The following is a 16,563-nucleotide window of genomic DNA, read 5'->3' on the forward strand; positions in this document are numbered from 1 at the left end:
GTTTTACAGATATCATATGAGAACCAGTGTGTTGTAGTGGTTAAAATGTTGAACTAGGATTTGGGAAACCAGGATTAAAATCCCCACTTAGGCTGCAGTGCAATGCATGTCTACTCAGAAGTAAGTGCCTTTGGGTTCAATGGGACTTACTCCCAGGTAAGCTTGTTTTAGATTGCAGCATAGTTATGAAGTTTACTGGGTGACCTTGGGTCAGTCACATTTTGTCAGTCTAACCTTTCACTAGGGATGTGATCCACAGGCTGGTGCCAGTTCAAAAGCATTCCATCAATCTAACAGGCCGGTATCAATTCGAGTTAGTTCTTTGTCTACTACTCGCTGTTTTTACCAATCCATTTTTTCTTGCAAAAAATTGATATTCATATCAATAATTTTAAAAGAAATATCAATATTTTGAAAGGAAATATTGATAAAATTATCATTCTTAATATCAATATTATAAAGGCAGATTTTTTAAAAAAAGATCCCTTTTCGAAAATAGCCGCAGAAAATTGCCACATAAAATTCTGATCTGCGATGATAAAGAATAAGTGAATTAATGGAAAATTCTGTACCAAATCTGAGTTGGGCAGAATTCTGGCAGTTCGCTACCTACTATATAGGAGTTGTTTAAAACCACAATATTAGATGCAATATTATTGCAGATCAAAAAAGTACAACCAGGGCCCAGAGGATGCCAGTGTGGTTAAAGAGCAGAGTCAAATAAGCTATTAGAGTCAAGAAGGCTACCTTTAGAAAATGGAAGACTTGTCCAAATGAAGAGAACAAAATGGAATGCAAACCTTGGAAAAAGAAATGCAAGCAAACACTAAGGGATGCTGAAAAAGAATTTGAGGAGCACATTGCTAAAAACATAAAGACTACCACCAGAAACAAAATATTTAAATACACTAGTAGCAGGAAGCCGGCTAGAGAGGCGGTTTGACATTGATAACAAGGGAGTCAAAAGTGTGCTAAAGGAGGATAAGGACACTGAAGAGGAAGGGGGAAAGGCTGTAGCTCAGTGGTAGAGCGAAGGTCCCAGGTTCAATCCCCAGCATCTCCAGGTAGAGATATGAGAGAATCCTGTCTGAAATCCTACAGAGCTGCTGCCAGTCAGTGTAGACAGTACTGAACTAGATGGACCAGTGGTCTGGCTCAGTATAGGGCAGTTTCCTAAAATCCTATGTAAGAGAAGCTGAATGATTATTATTATTATTTTTGCATCTGCTTCCCAGAACAAAATACAGGGCAGAACCTGAACTAACTTCCACAGCAAGGGACTCTGAGAAAATGAAGCAAATAGTGGTGACATGAGACAAAGTTCAAGGCCTTACTGACAAAATTAAAAAGTCACCAGGTCCAGATGTGAAATTGCTGATTTTCTAACAAAAATATGTAATGTGTCTCTAAAAGCAGCATCCATACCTGAGGGCTAGAAAGTGGCTAATGTAACCCCAATTTTTTAAAAAGGGATCCTGAGGGATCCTGGAAATTATAGCCCATTTACTTTAATGTCTGTTCTGGAAAACTGGTAGAAAGTATTGTTAAAAATAGTGGGTTGTATTCAACATACAGTAACACTAAGGACATCGTTCCGTCAGCTCAAGGATTTCTCCTTGCCTGATGGAACAATCTCCCCTCTCTTCCCCCACATCCCCCCTAAATTTGTTCTGGGGTTTCCTCCAACCCTCCAGAATAGATTTGCAGATTGCATGGGGGAAGGAGAGGGAGGAAACTCCATTGCACTCACACTAACTCTAGCACTAGTACAAAAAGTTAGTTGAATGCCACCCAGAATTACTAACCCTATAGAAGAACAAGTCTTCCTGAAACAGAACCAGCATATCATCTGCAAGGGTAAGTCCTGTCCCACTAACCTGTTGGAGTTCTCTGAGAGTATAAAAAATCATATAGATAGAGGTGGTCTAGTTGACATTGGGTACTTAAGACTTTCAAAAAGATTTTGACAACGTACCTCACCAAAGATCTCTGAGTAAGCTTAGCAGACGTGGAATAAGAGAAATCTTCTTGTGGAACAGTAACCAGTTAAGAAACAGGAAGCAGAGAGTAGGAATAATGGACCGTTCTCAGTGTAGAAGGTGGGAATCCCCCAAGGAATGGTATTAGGACCTGCACTTTTTAACTTGTTCATAAATAATTTAGAGTTGGTGGTGAACAGTAAGGTAGCCAGGTTTGCTGACAATACCAAATTGGTCAGGGTAGTTAAAACAGAAAGGAATTATAAAGAGCTCCTAAAGGATCTCTCCAGATTGATTGAATGGGCAGTAACGTAGCAAATGCAATTCAATGTAAGCAACTGTAAAGTGATGCACACTGGGGCAAAACCCCTTAATTTCACATAGATGTTCATGGCGCCTGAACTGGCAGAGACTTTGGGGATGTAGTGGATAGTTGAATGAAGATGTCAACCTGGTGCGCAGAAGCTGACAAATCATTAGAACAGGGATTAAAAGTAAGACTGGCAATATCATAATGCTGTTATGCAATTCTATGGTGCGTGCAACTGCACTTGGAATACTGTGTAGAGTTCTGGTTGCTTCACCTCAAAAAGGATATTGTAAAGTTGGAAAGGGTTCAGAAAAGGGCAACCAAGTTGATCAAGGGGATGGAGCAACTCCTTGACAGTGAAGTGTTACATCTGTGCCTTTTTAGTTTAGGGAAAAGGCAAGTAAGAAGTGACATGATAGAGGTGCATACATCTATGCTTGGTGTGGAGAACGTGGATAGAGAAATGGTTCAACCCCCCTTATAATACTAGAACTCAGGGACATTCAATAAAGCTGAATGTTGAAAGGTTCAGGACAGACAAAAGAAAGTACTGCATGCTGTGCATAGCTGAATTATGGAATTCACTCCATAGAGGCAGAGTCTGAATGCCTTTGAATACCAGCTGCTGGGAATCGCAGGTAGGGAGAGTGCTGTTGCACTCAAGGTCAGTATCAAGCAGTATGCCTCTCAATATCAGTGTCTGGGGAACATGATCCAAAGAGTGTGCTTGTGCTGATATCCTGATTGCATGCTTCCCACAGGCATCTGGTGGGCCACCATGAGAACAGAGTGCTGGACCAGATGGGCCTTTGGCCAGATCCAGGAGGCTCTTCTTATGTTGTTATGTTCTTATGAGGATAAAATGGAGAGGAGGGAAGGACAATGTACACCACCTTGAGTTCCTTGGAGTAAAGATGGGATATAAATGCAATAATAATTAAAAATAAAGTAGGAGACACATCTATTTCATCACCGATATCCCTATTAAATTAACCAGGTCTTTATAACCCCTGTAGCATTTCAATTGTCTAGCATTTTGTGTTGCCATGATATATCACTTTCAAGATGGAGATTATTTGATGACAAAATTGTCAAGTGTTAGTGGAAGAGCACAAAGTAAGGAATACTGAGACATGTCATGGTGCTCTGTAGCTTGAGCCCTAAGAAAGTACCTGAATACGCTCAGCTCTGCTAGAATAGGCAAAGCACCAGAGCCAATTGTGTAAAAAGCCTTGAGTATGTAGACTGGTTTGCACATCTCTGTAGCTGTCGCAAAATCAATGACTGTTAAAGGAGTATTTCCTTCAAATGAAAAGAATGCCAGCTTTCCCATCCTCACATATACTCACTTTCCAGCAGGCACATTAAGAACATATTCAACATTTTTCATCAATCATGTTGCAGTCTGTAAACAACAGATTCATTTGTTAATTGCTCCTGCAGCCTCCAGTAAGAAAAGGAATGGATATCGGAAGCTTTAACCAAGCTGCAAATGAATATGTTGCAGCATGCAGACAAAACAGGATTTTTTCGCCCTGAAGCACACATAGCCATACTTGTGAAGCTGTTAACATCATAGCTTAAATCTTTTTCAGAAAATGTCTTTTTCAGCCTGATCACCCAATTCCTCGGCGGGGGTGGGGACTCTCAGGGATCACATTCCAGGACTGGGTGGAGCCATACCCTAAAGTGGGTGGAGCCAGACTGGCAAAAACACAAATACACAACCGTAACACACACACATATACCTGCCTACTTCTCCTCAGCTACTCCATCCATGGGGACCAGGGGAGAGAGGAATGTGCTTGAAAAAAATAACAGGTAGTGAAAGGGGGAAGTGAAAGACACAAAGAAGGAAATATTTGCTTTCATGAGAAGAGGAAAAAAGAATCTGCTCGGAAAGAAGGAAGATCTCTGGCACAGCATGGGTAGGGTGGAAAGGCTTAGTTACTGGGAGTGAATTGTGTCTCTTCTCTTACTTCCCTTCCATCTGCTCTTGAGAGGCCACACCACCACTGCTCAGTCTCTGCTACTAGTGCTTTCCTGCAGGAGAAGCACAACTGCTATTTGCTGTGAGCTGAGGTACCCCAACAGTGACAATTGAAGTAGAAAGGTGATTGCTCCCAAGAACCAGGAAGTGCTTTGAAAGCTGATGAAGGCAGCTGATCATTGACCAGGAAGTATTTTGAAACGCTGCAGAAGGACAAGCAAGAGCTGTAGTAGAGTACTGTTAATACTGATGCATGGCAGGTTGGAAACGGAGTGTGTTGTGGCATCAGGCATAGAGCATTACAACAGAAGTTTGGCTTTCTGTTTTTGTAATGTCTGCACTTATCTTACATGGCCACTCCACTGTGGAGGACTAATGATTCCCACCCTTTGTGCCAGTTCTTTGGCAGATAACCATAGAGGAAAAAAGGGCTAGACTCTGCAAGATTTCCAACTCCTCCCACTGTACAAGCTCCACAGTTAGGCAAATAACTTTATTTATTTAGACAATTGAGACTTTACAGACATTATAGAAGCTGTCATCATAGAATGTGTCTTCTCCAACTGGCGTTGTTAGTGCATAAGTACAGTCATTATTAATGAAAAAGTGTGCAATTAATATTATCTGAATGAGCTTATAAATCAGTGCTGGATGGGAGGTCTAAAGCAATGTTTGTGTCTGTGCTAGTTTGTATTTGGTACCTCTGCTCATTTAGAGAAAAGTATTGTGTCATACAATCCTTAGTGTGAAAACTCAGAAGTATGCCCCAGGGAGTTCAACTTGACTTTTTCCCTATTACCAGAGCTGTCCTAACTCTGTCCCAGGGTCTCTTGGAGCACCAGAGAAACCACGGCTCCTGCAGGTCAAGCAAAAGAGGTGTTTCTTTTTTTGCTGTAGAGCAGCCTTTCCCGACCAGTGTGCCTCCAGATGTTGTTGGACCACAACTCCCATCTTTCCTGGCCATTGGGAATGCTGGCTGAGGCTGATGGAAGTTGTGGTCCAACAGCATCTGGAGGCACACTGGTTGGGAAAGGCTGCTGTAGAGAGTGTCCCATACTGGTGCAGCAGAGGGCCCAGATTGGGTCCCTTGCCAGCAAATGGGCCCTCTGATGATCCACTGGATCCTCAGGTGGCCCTCCTCCTGCCCCAGCCAAAAAATCCATGTTAAGCTATTGTTCACAATAATACTACTAGTGGTAGTTCCAAAACAGCTCACATCTTTGGTGAACAAAGGAGGGCTTCTGCAGTGATGAAGCATTCCCCCTTCCAGTGGAGCTGGCAGAGCCACCATTGAGTCCTACCCCACTCGCCAGAAACATGGATCAGGTGTTAGTATTGCTTCCTAAGTGTACTTTTAATTTCAGCTACAACTTGCTAAATATCCAGGTGTGAAGGCACCATGCTTCTGAATATCCATCAATAGGAGAGGTCTGTTGTCTTCATGTCTTTCTTGAGGGTTTCCTGGGGGTATCTAGCTAGCTGCTTTTGGGAACAGGATTATGAACCATATGGATACTTAGTATAATCTCTGTGACTGTTCATATGTACTTATGATCTTTGCAGGAAAGTGGGGACAGAGAGGAGTATTTCTCTTTGAATTCCACATAGTCATATTAAATACTAAAGTCGGTGCTACTGAAATTCCCTTATTCCCATTGCATTTATGGTATGATGAACTTAGAGAGCTGATTAAGAGCTGTCGCTTGTGAAAATATGCGTGGAAATGTTTGGATGAGCAATCATGTCAGTGCTCACTTGCCAGCTTTCTGTTTTGTGAGGTTTCTTCTGAACATTTGGTCCATGCTCAGAAGGTCCTCTCCATCCCCATACTAATAACTTGGGTTATACATGCTCCAAAATATCATTTCTTTACCTGTGCATGCCAGGGGTGTTGTACATGCTGGGATTTCCATAGCATAATAGGTTCTACTCACAAGTGAGCCCTCAGCAGAGACAGGTATGTTCATAAGCCACAGCTTCTTTGTTAGGAACAACACATATTAACATAACTATCTAGCACAGGGATGGGGAAACCTGTGGTCCTCCAGATGTTGTTGGATTCCAACTCCCATTAGCCCCAGCCTGCATGGATAATGATCAGGGAAGATGAGAGCAGTAGTCCAACAAGTTCTGAAGAGCCATAGAATAGCCACTGCTGACCTAGCAGCAAAGTACAGCAGCTTAGGCAGACTTCCATTTGTTCTAAACATACATATACTGAGGAATGGAACAAACAGTAGTCACACCCAGTTGAACTAAACCACACCAGACAAGCGCCAGAGGTGAAACTGGACTTTTCCATTAGAAGCCCCTTAAGATACATTCAATGTATGTTACATTCATTCAGACTGGGTTGTCTTTTAAAACTTTATCCCACCTATTATAACCTTAGCCTAAGCAGCCAACAAAATCCACCAAACTTGGCATTAATCCACTATCAGCAAGACAGAGTCAGTGAATCTGAAAAAGCTTAATGTTTCTATCTCTTTTATAACTTATCTGGAGCATTAATGTTTAATGGGGTTTCTCTTTCTTCAAGAGAAGGACAGACTGCAGCCTCTCCCCTCGCACGTTCAGGAAACTAAATGATTCCAATGTGCAGTAGAACAGTAGGATTGTGCTCTTCCTGAAGGGTGCCCCGGTACTTGAAATATCAAAACAGTGATAAATTCCTATGTGACTGAAATGTGCAGTCTTTACCACTGATTTTGACTAATAAAGATTGCACATTGGACGGGCAAATATAGGAATCCATTTATGCCATTTGAACATTGCATGGATGTGTGGAGGTGGGAGAATAGAGCAAGCAGCTGTAATGATCCCCCGATGCCCCATGAGTTTACCCAGTTTGCAAAGTATTGAGTTTACCCAGTTTGAATAAGCCCATATTGCAAAGTAAAGGGGGAATCTCTACCCATTTACTGACTGACTGTGGCACTGCACTCTGATCCTCTTACAATATGGTCACCCTGGAGGACCTTCTAACCTAGTGCTGGTTAAATTACAAAGATTGTCAGAAAGAATAAACTAAACAAAAGAAAGAAGAAATGAAGTTTGTAAATTACAAATGACCTTTGTAAGACAGAAAATCATCTATTTATGGAGGACCACTCTTTTCCATTTGACTCCATGTTAACCTCTTATTATCCTGAAATTTGCTATGCAATAAAACATAAATGCTTCAGATAAGTTCTAAAATAGATAGAAAAATTAAGCTTTTTCAGATTCACTGGCTCTCTCTTGCTGGTGGTGGATTAATGCCAGGTTTGGTGGACTTTACTTGCTGATTAGTAAGGTTGTAATAGGTGGGATAAAGTTTTAAAATAAAACCAATTAAAGCACTGAGTGAGCCATTTATTTTTAGAAAGTTTAGAAAGAAATTCAAGTCTTCCGTTTTTTAGCACCAGGGGAAATGCCCTTCACTTTGCAAAACAGCATGCCTGCCAACATGCTGTCACTTGTTCTGTCCCAGCACTAATCTCAATTAGTTTGCAGAGTTAAAGTAAGATTAAGTAGCCTAAAAACCAGTTTCCAGTATCTCTTTATCTTTGCAATGTAAGTTTCAAAATTGTGAATGAGATGTCTTTGTTGTATACACAGCTGAATCATCATACTAGCAGCAATGCCCACAGCCATTCTCTCTGTGAAACGGGAAAGTCGCCCAGCATGACACCAGTGAAGAAGAGAGGCATAATTTAATTTGCTGACTTCTTTTGAAGCAGATCACAAAATTGGAAATCAAGTTATTTTACAGATGCCTTTATAAGACTAAGCTGTCAGAAATATGCTTTCAGTTGGGACTAATTATTAGACTGGAATTGTTCATGTTAGCTATTTCATACATTGATATTCTATTATATACTCATGCCCCAACCCAGGTTTTAAGTAATATGCTTGCCATTTCTATACAGTACATTCAGTATTAATATTAGGCAGATACTCTTGCTGTATTGTTTTCAGCACCTCTTATTTTATTATGAATGTTATATTGTTTTATATAAACAACTTAGAGGCTTTTGTTAATTATATGGTATATACAGTAAATCTTATTAAATAAATAAATGCTGCCCTGGGCTCCTGCTGGAAGGAAGTGCAGGATATAAATCAAAAAATAAAAATAAAATAAATAATATATTTTACAGTAAGGGCGACACATGTAAGATAAAGAGAGTGAGTTGTGGTTTCATTTCATTGAAATCAATGAAACAAACTACAGTTTCAACTTAGGCCTCATCTGCACTATACATTTAAAGCAGTACTGTCCCACTTTAAAGAGTCATGGCATCTCCCAGAGAATCTTGGAAATTGGAGTTTGTTAAGAATGCTGAGAGTTGTTAGGAGGCTCCTATCCCAGACTGGTTTAATAATAAATCCCTCTTTCCAGAGAATCCTGGGAATTGCAGCTCTGTGAGGGGAATAGGGTCTCCTAACAGCTGTCAGCACCTCCCTTTTCAAACTGCAGTCTCCAGGATTCTTTGAAGAAAGCCATGACTCTTTAAAGTGGTATAATACTTCTTTAAATGTACAGTGCAAATGGGGGCTTAGTCTGTATGCAACCCAATATGTGTTAGGGTGTGGGAGCAAATGTCACGTCCTACATGCAATGCGGGAGAGTGCATTAGCCTGAACTTAATCCTTGCACTTCACCACAACCACATCATAGATCATCCTATCAACTTGAAGTTGCCTGTATTTTTCCTTGAAGGGAGAAAAACAGGTTGGGAGGTGGAATTTTGTGGGGAAAGAGTTAAGGAGCCATTGCTATCCCACACAGAGTCACAGTCTCCTGAGGCATTCTTTATTCTCTCACCATATCTTCCCTACGTTGGTGAAAAACATGGATCTAAGAATTTGCAGAACTTGCCTTTTTCCAAATGCCATATAGGCTATGTCCACACTGGGGCATTCATGCGTATGTGGATCATTGTTCTGTGTATGTGTTTGTGTGCCATCATCCATACATGAGCACTTCTATTTTATGCCTCCAAAATCTACCTTGGTGTTTCCTGTCCGCAGTTGGAGCAATGTTTGATGGGATGTATATGCACTGTGTTTTGTTGTCCCCTTCAGTTAGTACTTCCCAACCCACCATAAGTTCCAGAAACCTGAGGTCTATTATGGGCATGTGTGGAAGGATAAAATGTATTTTTTTTAATGTAGCTGTTTTGTGCAAGATCTATTCTGTGCAAAAGAGGTTTTTTAAAAAAAACAATTAAAAATACCAGGAACCTGCATGCTTTCTTATGGAAGTAGGGGGTGTGGTGATAGATAGCACCACAGAAGCTCACTAGAACCTGCCCACACAATGTGCTCCAGCACATTCACAATCAGGTAACAAATAATTTTATGTTCGATTTGCCTCCCATTTTAAAATTTGTCCCAATTGGAAAAAACTGAGTTTACTGTCAAAAACTGTGGGCTGTCACTTGGATGGGAAGAATGTCATGTGGATGATACTCAAAATATCAAGGCACATGTAGCTTCAAATCCACATTAAAGTCCTGTGTGCATGAGCCCATTTGTGAAATCAGTCTTTTAATGTGACCGCACCTGTACTTTGGAACTCCCTGCCTACCATTAATTGGTGTGGGAGAGAAGGGTTTTTTTAAAACCCTTTTCTCTCCTGCACCATTTTCCCATAGAAAATTCCCCTATAACACTTCCCCCCCCATTTTTTGGTTGTTTTTTAATTAAATTATATAACAACTGGGAGAAAGCTGGGATTTTTGAAAGAAAAATGGCATGGGGAGAATTAGGATTAGGGTTCAACAAGATCCTGATCCATGATGTGGGCAGGGCCGACGAAAGGGGGGAGAAGACAGTACAAATTACCAGGACCCAGCAGTCTGGAAGGGGTCCCGGGACCTGACTATGTTGCATATGTTTTTGTCTTTCTCAGTAGTATAATTATTTGTTGATCGTTTTTGACATCCATTGTCAAATTGGTGAATTTCAAAGAAAATAATAATGATATCAAAGATTAAAGTGTAAAGATTTTTAGCCAGTCCGCCCTTGCTGGGGGGCCTGAAATTTTTTTTTCACTGGGGCCCAAACGCACTCTCAGAGGTCCTGGTAGTGGGAGTCTGTGACTGCTTTTTGTAAATGAAGACAGGGTCAGAATTAGCATATTTTTTAATCACATGCTTAAAGTCACATAAAATTTGATTCTCAGAATCGACAAAATTGGGCTTATTGTGTCCATACTTCCAGCAACAGGAGTTGGTTAAACTGACTCTGAACATCTATACTATCCTAAACATCTCTAGGTTGGTTCTGTGGAAATGTATTATTCAATGGCTATGTGATTTTTGTGAGTTCAATCCATCACCAAAAGTAACTAGTGTAAGAAAGTTATCTGGATTGTATAGTTTTCTTTAGTAATCCCATGAAAAAATAGCTAGTGTTCTGTGCTACTTTTTGTTACTACCAGATGATAACTCCATGAAACAAACAATATTTTGACGACGTTTTGAATATTAAAGAGACCACATTTTCTAAGTGCAACATATTTACTTATTTTAAAAAAAATAACAATTTTGTATGCCTCTCTAATAAGATGTCTGCCTTTTAAGCTAAACTGTAAAAATCTCAAATAATGGAAAAATAAGTTGTTGATGGCTCAGTAGGATATAGTCACTTATTGGATCCATTTCCTTTTGTTTTTCAGTTGCTGATAAAGGTAAAGAATCAAACAGGCCCTCCTGCCCACCAACCCTAATTTTACACACTGAAATGAAAAACAAACCAACAGAAAGTGAAGATGAGAAGGTTTGTTCTCATTATATTATTCTGATTTGGGAAATATATTTATCTGCAGCAATCAAACAGATAACAAGGGCTTGTTGCATAGAGTTTGCTTTTCAATACATCCAGATTACTTAGTGTACATTTCAAGAATTCTCTGAGCCATTTATCTGTTTTGGTAGTTCTGGTCATACATGTGAGCCAAGCAAAACATTCAGATAAATAACATGCTTCAAAGTTTATGGGACTGTACCATATAACACTACACATTGGAGACTGTGTGTCTGAATATTGCCTCATATAAAAATGTCTCTGTTCATGGATAACTAGAAGATCAGGAAGGGTTTCTAGCATACCTTCCTGCCTGGCAGGCTACTTTTTTACATGGAGGTAATTTTAAAATATTTACTTATTTTAACTGGCAGCATATGAGAAGGTGATCTTTCATAAACACAAGAAAGATGGGAAGTTATCTAATATATGGACTCCTTATAAAGATCTGTTTCCTTGAATGTTTGAGCACCGGGTTGGTTTGGATCACCAGCCATCCCCCCCACCCCCGCTTCCCCTGTTTCCCCTCCTACTCCTTACATGTTTGCACAGAACACATTGTTTTGATTTATTATGTATTGTTTGACTGTATTTGTGGTTTTTTGTTTCTTTTTGGAAAATTCAATAAAAATATTAATAAAAATATTTAATTTTTATTTTATTTATTTAACACACACACACTCACATGCATTATCTAGCTATCTGTCTAGACAGACAGACAGACAGACAGACAGATAGATGAGTTAGAGGTGGTTTAAAAATTAAAAGTAAAAACAATCAATACAAACGAAAAAAAGGGTATAAAATGAAAAAAGTCAGAGATTTTAAGTCAGAGAGATGAAGTTATACTTAATCTTATATTACAAATGTTTTAAATGCCTAGATGACTAAGAGTTATTTACCTGATCCCTAAAAGATAGCAAAGTTGGCACCAGGCATACTTTCCGGGGGAGAGCATTCCACAGCTAGATCATCACTACAGAAAAAGCCCTCTCCCTCATTATAACAAACCTCAATTTTGATGGAAGTGGTATTTGGTATGGAGTGGGCATGGGAGGAGGAAAAAGAAAGAGGGGAGGGAAGGAGGAAGGGAGAGGAGAGGGGAAGGAGGGGAAAGGCAGGTGTGATCATTTGCATGCTTATTGAGTTCAATGGGATTTACTTCTGTGCAATCATAGTTAAGATAGGTAAAAATGACCATGGAGGAGGGGGAGGGGAGAGGAGAGGGAAGGAAGGGGAGAGGGGAGTGGCAGCAGGGGAGAGGGAAGGAGAGGAATGGAAAGGGAGGGCGAAGGTGAAGGTGAAGGAAAGGGAAGGGGCAAAAGGGAGGAATGGGAGGGAGGAGGAGGGGAGGACAGGTTTGATCATTTGCATGCTTATTGAGTTCAGTGGGATTTACCTCCATGCAGTCATGCTTAAGATAGGTAAAACTGACCATGGGGGGCAGGAGGAGGAGGGGAGAGGGGAGGGGAAGGAGAAGGGGGAAGGAGGGGCAAAGGAAGGGGAGGAAAGGGGCAAGAGGGAAGGGATAGGAGGGAGGAGGAGGGGAGGGCAGGTTTGATCATTTGCATGCTTTTTTAGTTCAGTGGGATTTACCTCTGTGCATTATGCTTAGGATAGGTGAAACTGATCTGGGGAAGGGGCAGGGAGGGGAGGAGGAGGGCAGGAAGGGGAGGGAGAGGGAGGAAAGGAAAACATTGTGAATAGTATCATTGTTTACAGCAGGCACATGTAGCCTCCCATCCAAATTTAAACCAAAGCTGTCACTGACCACATCCATACCAGACCTTTATTTCCCTTTAGACAGTCGTGGCTTCTCCCAAAGACTCCTGGGAAGTGTAGTTAGTGAAGGGTGCTGAGAGTTGCTAGGAGATGCCCTATTCCCCTCACAGAGCTTCAATCAGAGCAGCTGACTGTTAAACCTCTCAGGCCAATGGAGCTCTGTCAGGGGAATAGGATTCTCCTCTTACCACCCTTCACAAACTACACTTTCCAGGCTTCTCTGGGGGAAGCCATGACTGTCTCGCGTGAAATAAAGGTCTGGTGTGGGCGTGGCCTCCTGATTAGGCAAGCCAAATAGCTGTGAGTCTGGCTTTTAGAACACTGACAGATGGTTCTTAATGAGCGTGTCTGGGCTTATCATTGACTCCAATGCTAAATTTCATAAATTAATTAAAAATTGGCCAGGCATTTTTTTATCTTTTGAAGTGCAGACGATGAAGGTCTGAGTATGGGGCAAGGCCCTTAATAGTATTACAGGTACTCTGTGAACATTGCTGATTTTTAATTAATTTCAACATATTATAAGAACACTGACAGAAAAAAGTCCAACAGGGGTCTTTCTCTCTCTTTCTACACTTCGAGCTCTCAATTCTCTCTGACTGTTTTGTGTATCGCCATGAAAATTTAGAGGATTGTTAAGCAAGCGTTTCTGAGTTCAGGACTATAAGTTTTGTAAGGTTTTGTTTTAAAATGAGTTTAAGGGAAGCATCAGAATAGCATGGGGGTATTTTCAATTTAATATTGTGTAATGTGAAAAATCCATGCTGGCTGTAGTGTATAGCCACTCTTGTGGCTGTTATAATATCAATGAAATGTTGCAGAATACACCTGCCCCCCCCCAAAAACAGCACAGAGTGGTCCTTCAGAACTGTGAGTAGTGTTCCACTCATGAAATGCAGCTTTCCTTTCTCTTCCTTTCAGTTGCAGCCCTGTACGCCTCCTGAAAATCTGTGCCCCCTGAAAAGCTGTCGGGGACAACTTTGAACACGTGTGGGAAACCTTATTGCTGAACTGCAACTCGTATAAGCCTCAGCAAACATGACCAGTGGCCAGGGATTATGGGAGTTGTAGTTCAGAAACATGTGGAGGGCCCCCCACACTTGCTCTAGAACAACATGTGATGTGGCATGGTGGGCTGCAGAACTCTGAAAGTCTACCACCACCACCACCTTGTGTGAGAGAAAGTTTGATGTGTTTTAGGCAAATACTCTATTAGATCTACGTCCATGTGTGGTGCATAAGGTTATGGAATTTGATGTGTGGACCTGGATTCAAATCTTTTCTCTCCCCTAAAACCTAAGACTGAGGCCTTAAGCGAGTCACGTTTGATAAGGACTAGCTTCAGTAAAGACTCTTGCCCCTAATGATCCTTAGTTGCTTCAGCTTATGGTGAACTGGTTATGGACATCAGATAGCAGATGCAGCATTAAGCCTTTAATATAAAATTTATCAAGTTTATTGTGCCTAATCTACCTTGTGATCAGGGCTGGCATCAGGGATCAGCATCTGTGAAAGCCTGTGACCCAATAAGTGGGCCACTTGACAGTGGGGACTTTCCTGGGACCTCCTGGTCCTGCTGCTTCTCCTCTTTGCTACCACATCATATGTTTTTCAGTGCTATTCCTTCTCAGAGTATACCCACTGAAGTTTATCGACATGGCTAACTTAGGTTCATTAATTTCAGTGGATCAACTCTGAGTAGGATTTAACTGAATACAACCCATAGGATGCTACAACCCATAGGATGCTGATAGTGAGTCAGTGGCTCCACAAGGTTTTAGACAGGGGTCTCTCCCAGACCTCCCTTGAGGTGCTGAGGATTGAACCAGGGTCCTTCTGCATGCAAAGTCGATACTCTGCCATTGAACTACAGCCAAGCTTCCTGTTCACCATCATCTGCCCTCTCTGTGCAAGGGAGCAGTGAGAAGAGTGAGGAGAAGGGGCAACCTACACTTACCTCTCCATCTGAGTGATGGTGTTGATTGGGCCCAGAGGGAAAAGCATGTTGACTGGGTAGTGGCAAAGTGGCAAGGAGGAGGTGGCTACACTCAGGTACATTGAGAGCATATTGTCCAAGCAGCGCCCCTGCTGTCAGTCAGGAACTGGCACTGGTTGTCATGATTACAAGAAATGAATGGTAAGACAATTAGTTCACTGAAATGTGCAACAGTATTAAGTCATAAAATCCAATGTAGAGTGGTTCTTTTCAGTTACAAACTGTACCTCATTTTCATAGCATCTGTACACACATTTTTGTGTATTGTTCATAAGTCTGTTATTATCAAGGTTAAGTGCAGCACTGCAATTGCCTTTCTGTTCAAAAGCAGCATCTCTTTCTGGTTTTTATGTTGTTCTTGTCTCCATGCTAAGTATCCTGTAGACGGCTGCATTTTTCGTATGACTTCAAAATAACAAACATTTAATTTGATTAGTTATTGCGAGTTGAAGTGAAACATGTAGTATAATGATGTCTTTTGTTGATTAATCTCTCTATATTTCCATTTGAAGAATCATCCTTTAAAACTGCTCCCAGACGATGGCAATGCTTCAAATGGCAACAAGCCTGTGGCATCCACTCCTGTACCAGGATCTCCGTGGTAAGTATATTTAGACCAGGTATCTTTCACTCATCATATCAGCACTCTTACCACTGATCTCTTCTGCTATAGCTAATGGAACAAAGGAGGAAAAATGATTCTGTACATTAAGCAATGGTTCATGATTTTCTTTCAGAAACTGACTGTGCATTTATGTTACTGATCTCATAACTTCACAAAAATACAATGAACACATATTTGTATTTGTAACCTGCTCCATTCTTAAAACTGTGGCTGGGTTCAAAGTTTAAAATACACATTAAGTACTGATGTCAAATTAAGATTAAAGATATATACAAAAATGTACAATGCATTCCTAATTACACTTACCTGGAAGTATATCCCATTGAATTCAGTGCCACTTACTTCCAAGTAAACATGCAGAGGATTGTCAATTACAGATCAGCCCAGATAAAAACTTACATCTTGAAAGAAATTTGGGATCTGGTTTATCTGTCATGAAAGGATCTTTCAGGGTTGTGTACAACGCTGTGTGGCTTTCCACTCCTTCAACATCACTTCCCCTCCCTCTGCTCACCCCACATTGTCCCATGATCTGCTCCAGTGGGTCCCTCAACCCTCTGGAGAAGATTTTGAGGGTGTGTGGGAACGGCAGGGGATGAGGGGAAAGTTCCATTGTACAAACGGAAGTCTGTTGAGAAAGCGGAATGCCGGTGTTGGATAAAACTCTCAGTGATCAACCCTTGGTGTGCTTATTAAGGTAAAAAGTCTTCAGTTTCTTTGTTATGCTGATTCCATCAGATAATCTATCTCAGAATCTCACTGAAACATGGAGCAAACCTTTAGGGAGCATCCTATTGATCCATGCCTATTTAGATATGAAATCAAATATTTACAAAGGGATAATATATTGAAAACCATGGTGAATTACCACCCTCAGACACACCTGGCATTGATTCCCAACCCTCTCCACTCATAGGTTGGCTCCATGATTCTGATGGATTCTGTGCTTGATGTGACATTACCAGACATATGCTGGGATGTCATTCTGAAACAAGAGCAGGAAGTCTTGTGAGGGGCTCCAGGTTGTGCCGTTTAAAACAAATTAAAAGGTGAGTTTTTGATTGCTTCTATGCAGCCTGCCCCTCC

The 16,563-nt window shown here is 41.0% G+C and overlaps 1 protein-coding gene across 1 annotated transcript in view; it reads left to right on the forward strand.

Moving 5' to 3' along the window:
• Positions 1-16,563, forward strand: part of TCERG1L (transcription elongation regulator 1 like) — a 273,068-nt gene that overhangs the window by 169,768 nt on the left and 86,737 nt on the right. Inside the window, exons 6-7 of the mRNA XM_061634363.1 lie at positions 10,947-11,047; positions 15,365-15,453. Of these exons, the coding sequence (XP_061490347.1) occupies positions 10,947-11,047; positions 15,365-15,453 (190 nt within the window). The remainder of the gene's footprint in view (positions 1-10,946; positions 11,048-15,364; positions 15,454-16,563) is intronic.

This window comes from Rhineura floridana, chromosome 7 (genome assembly GCF_030035675.1).
Source record: "Rhineura floridana isolate rRhiFlo1 chromosome 7, rRhiFlo1.hap2, whole genome shotgun sequence".
Classification (NCBI taxonomy): Eukaryota; Metazoa; Chordata; class Lepidosauria; order Squamata; family Rhineuridae; genus Rhineura; species Rhineura floridana.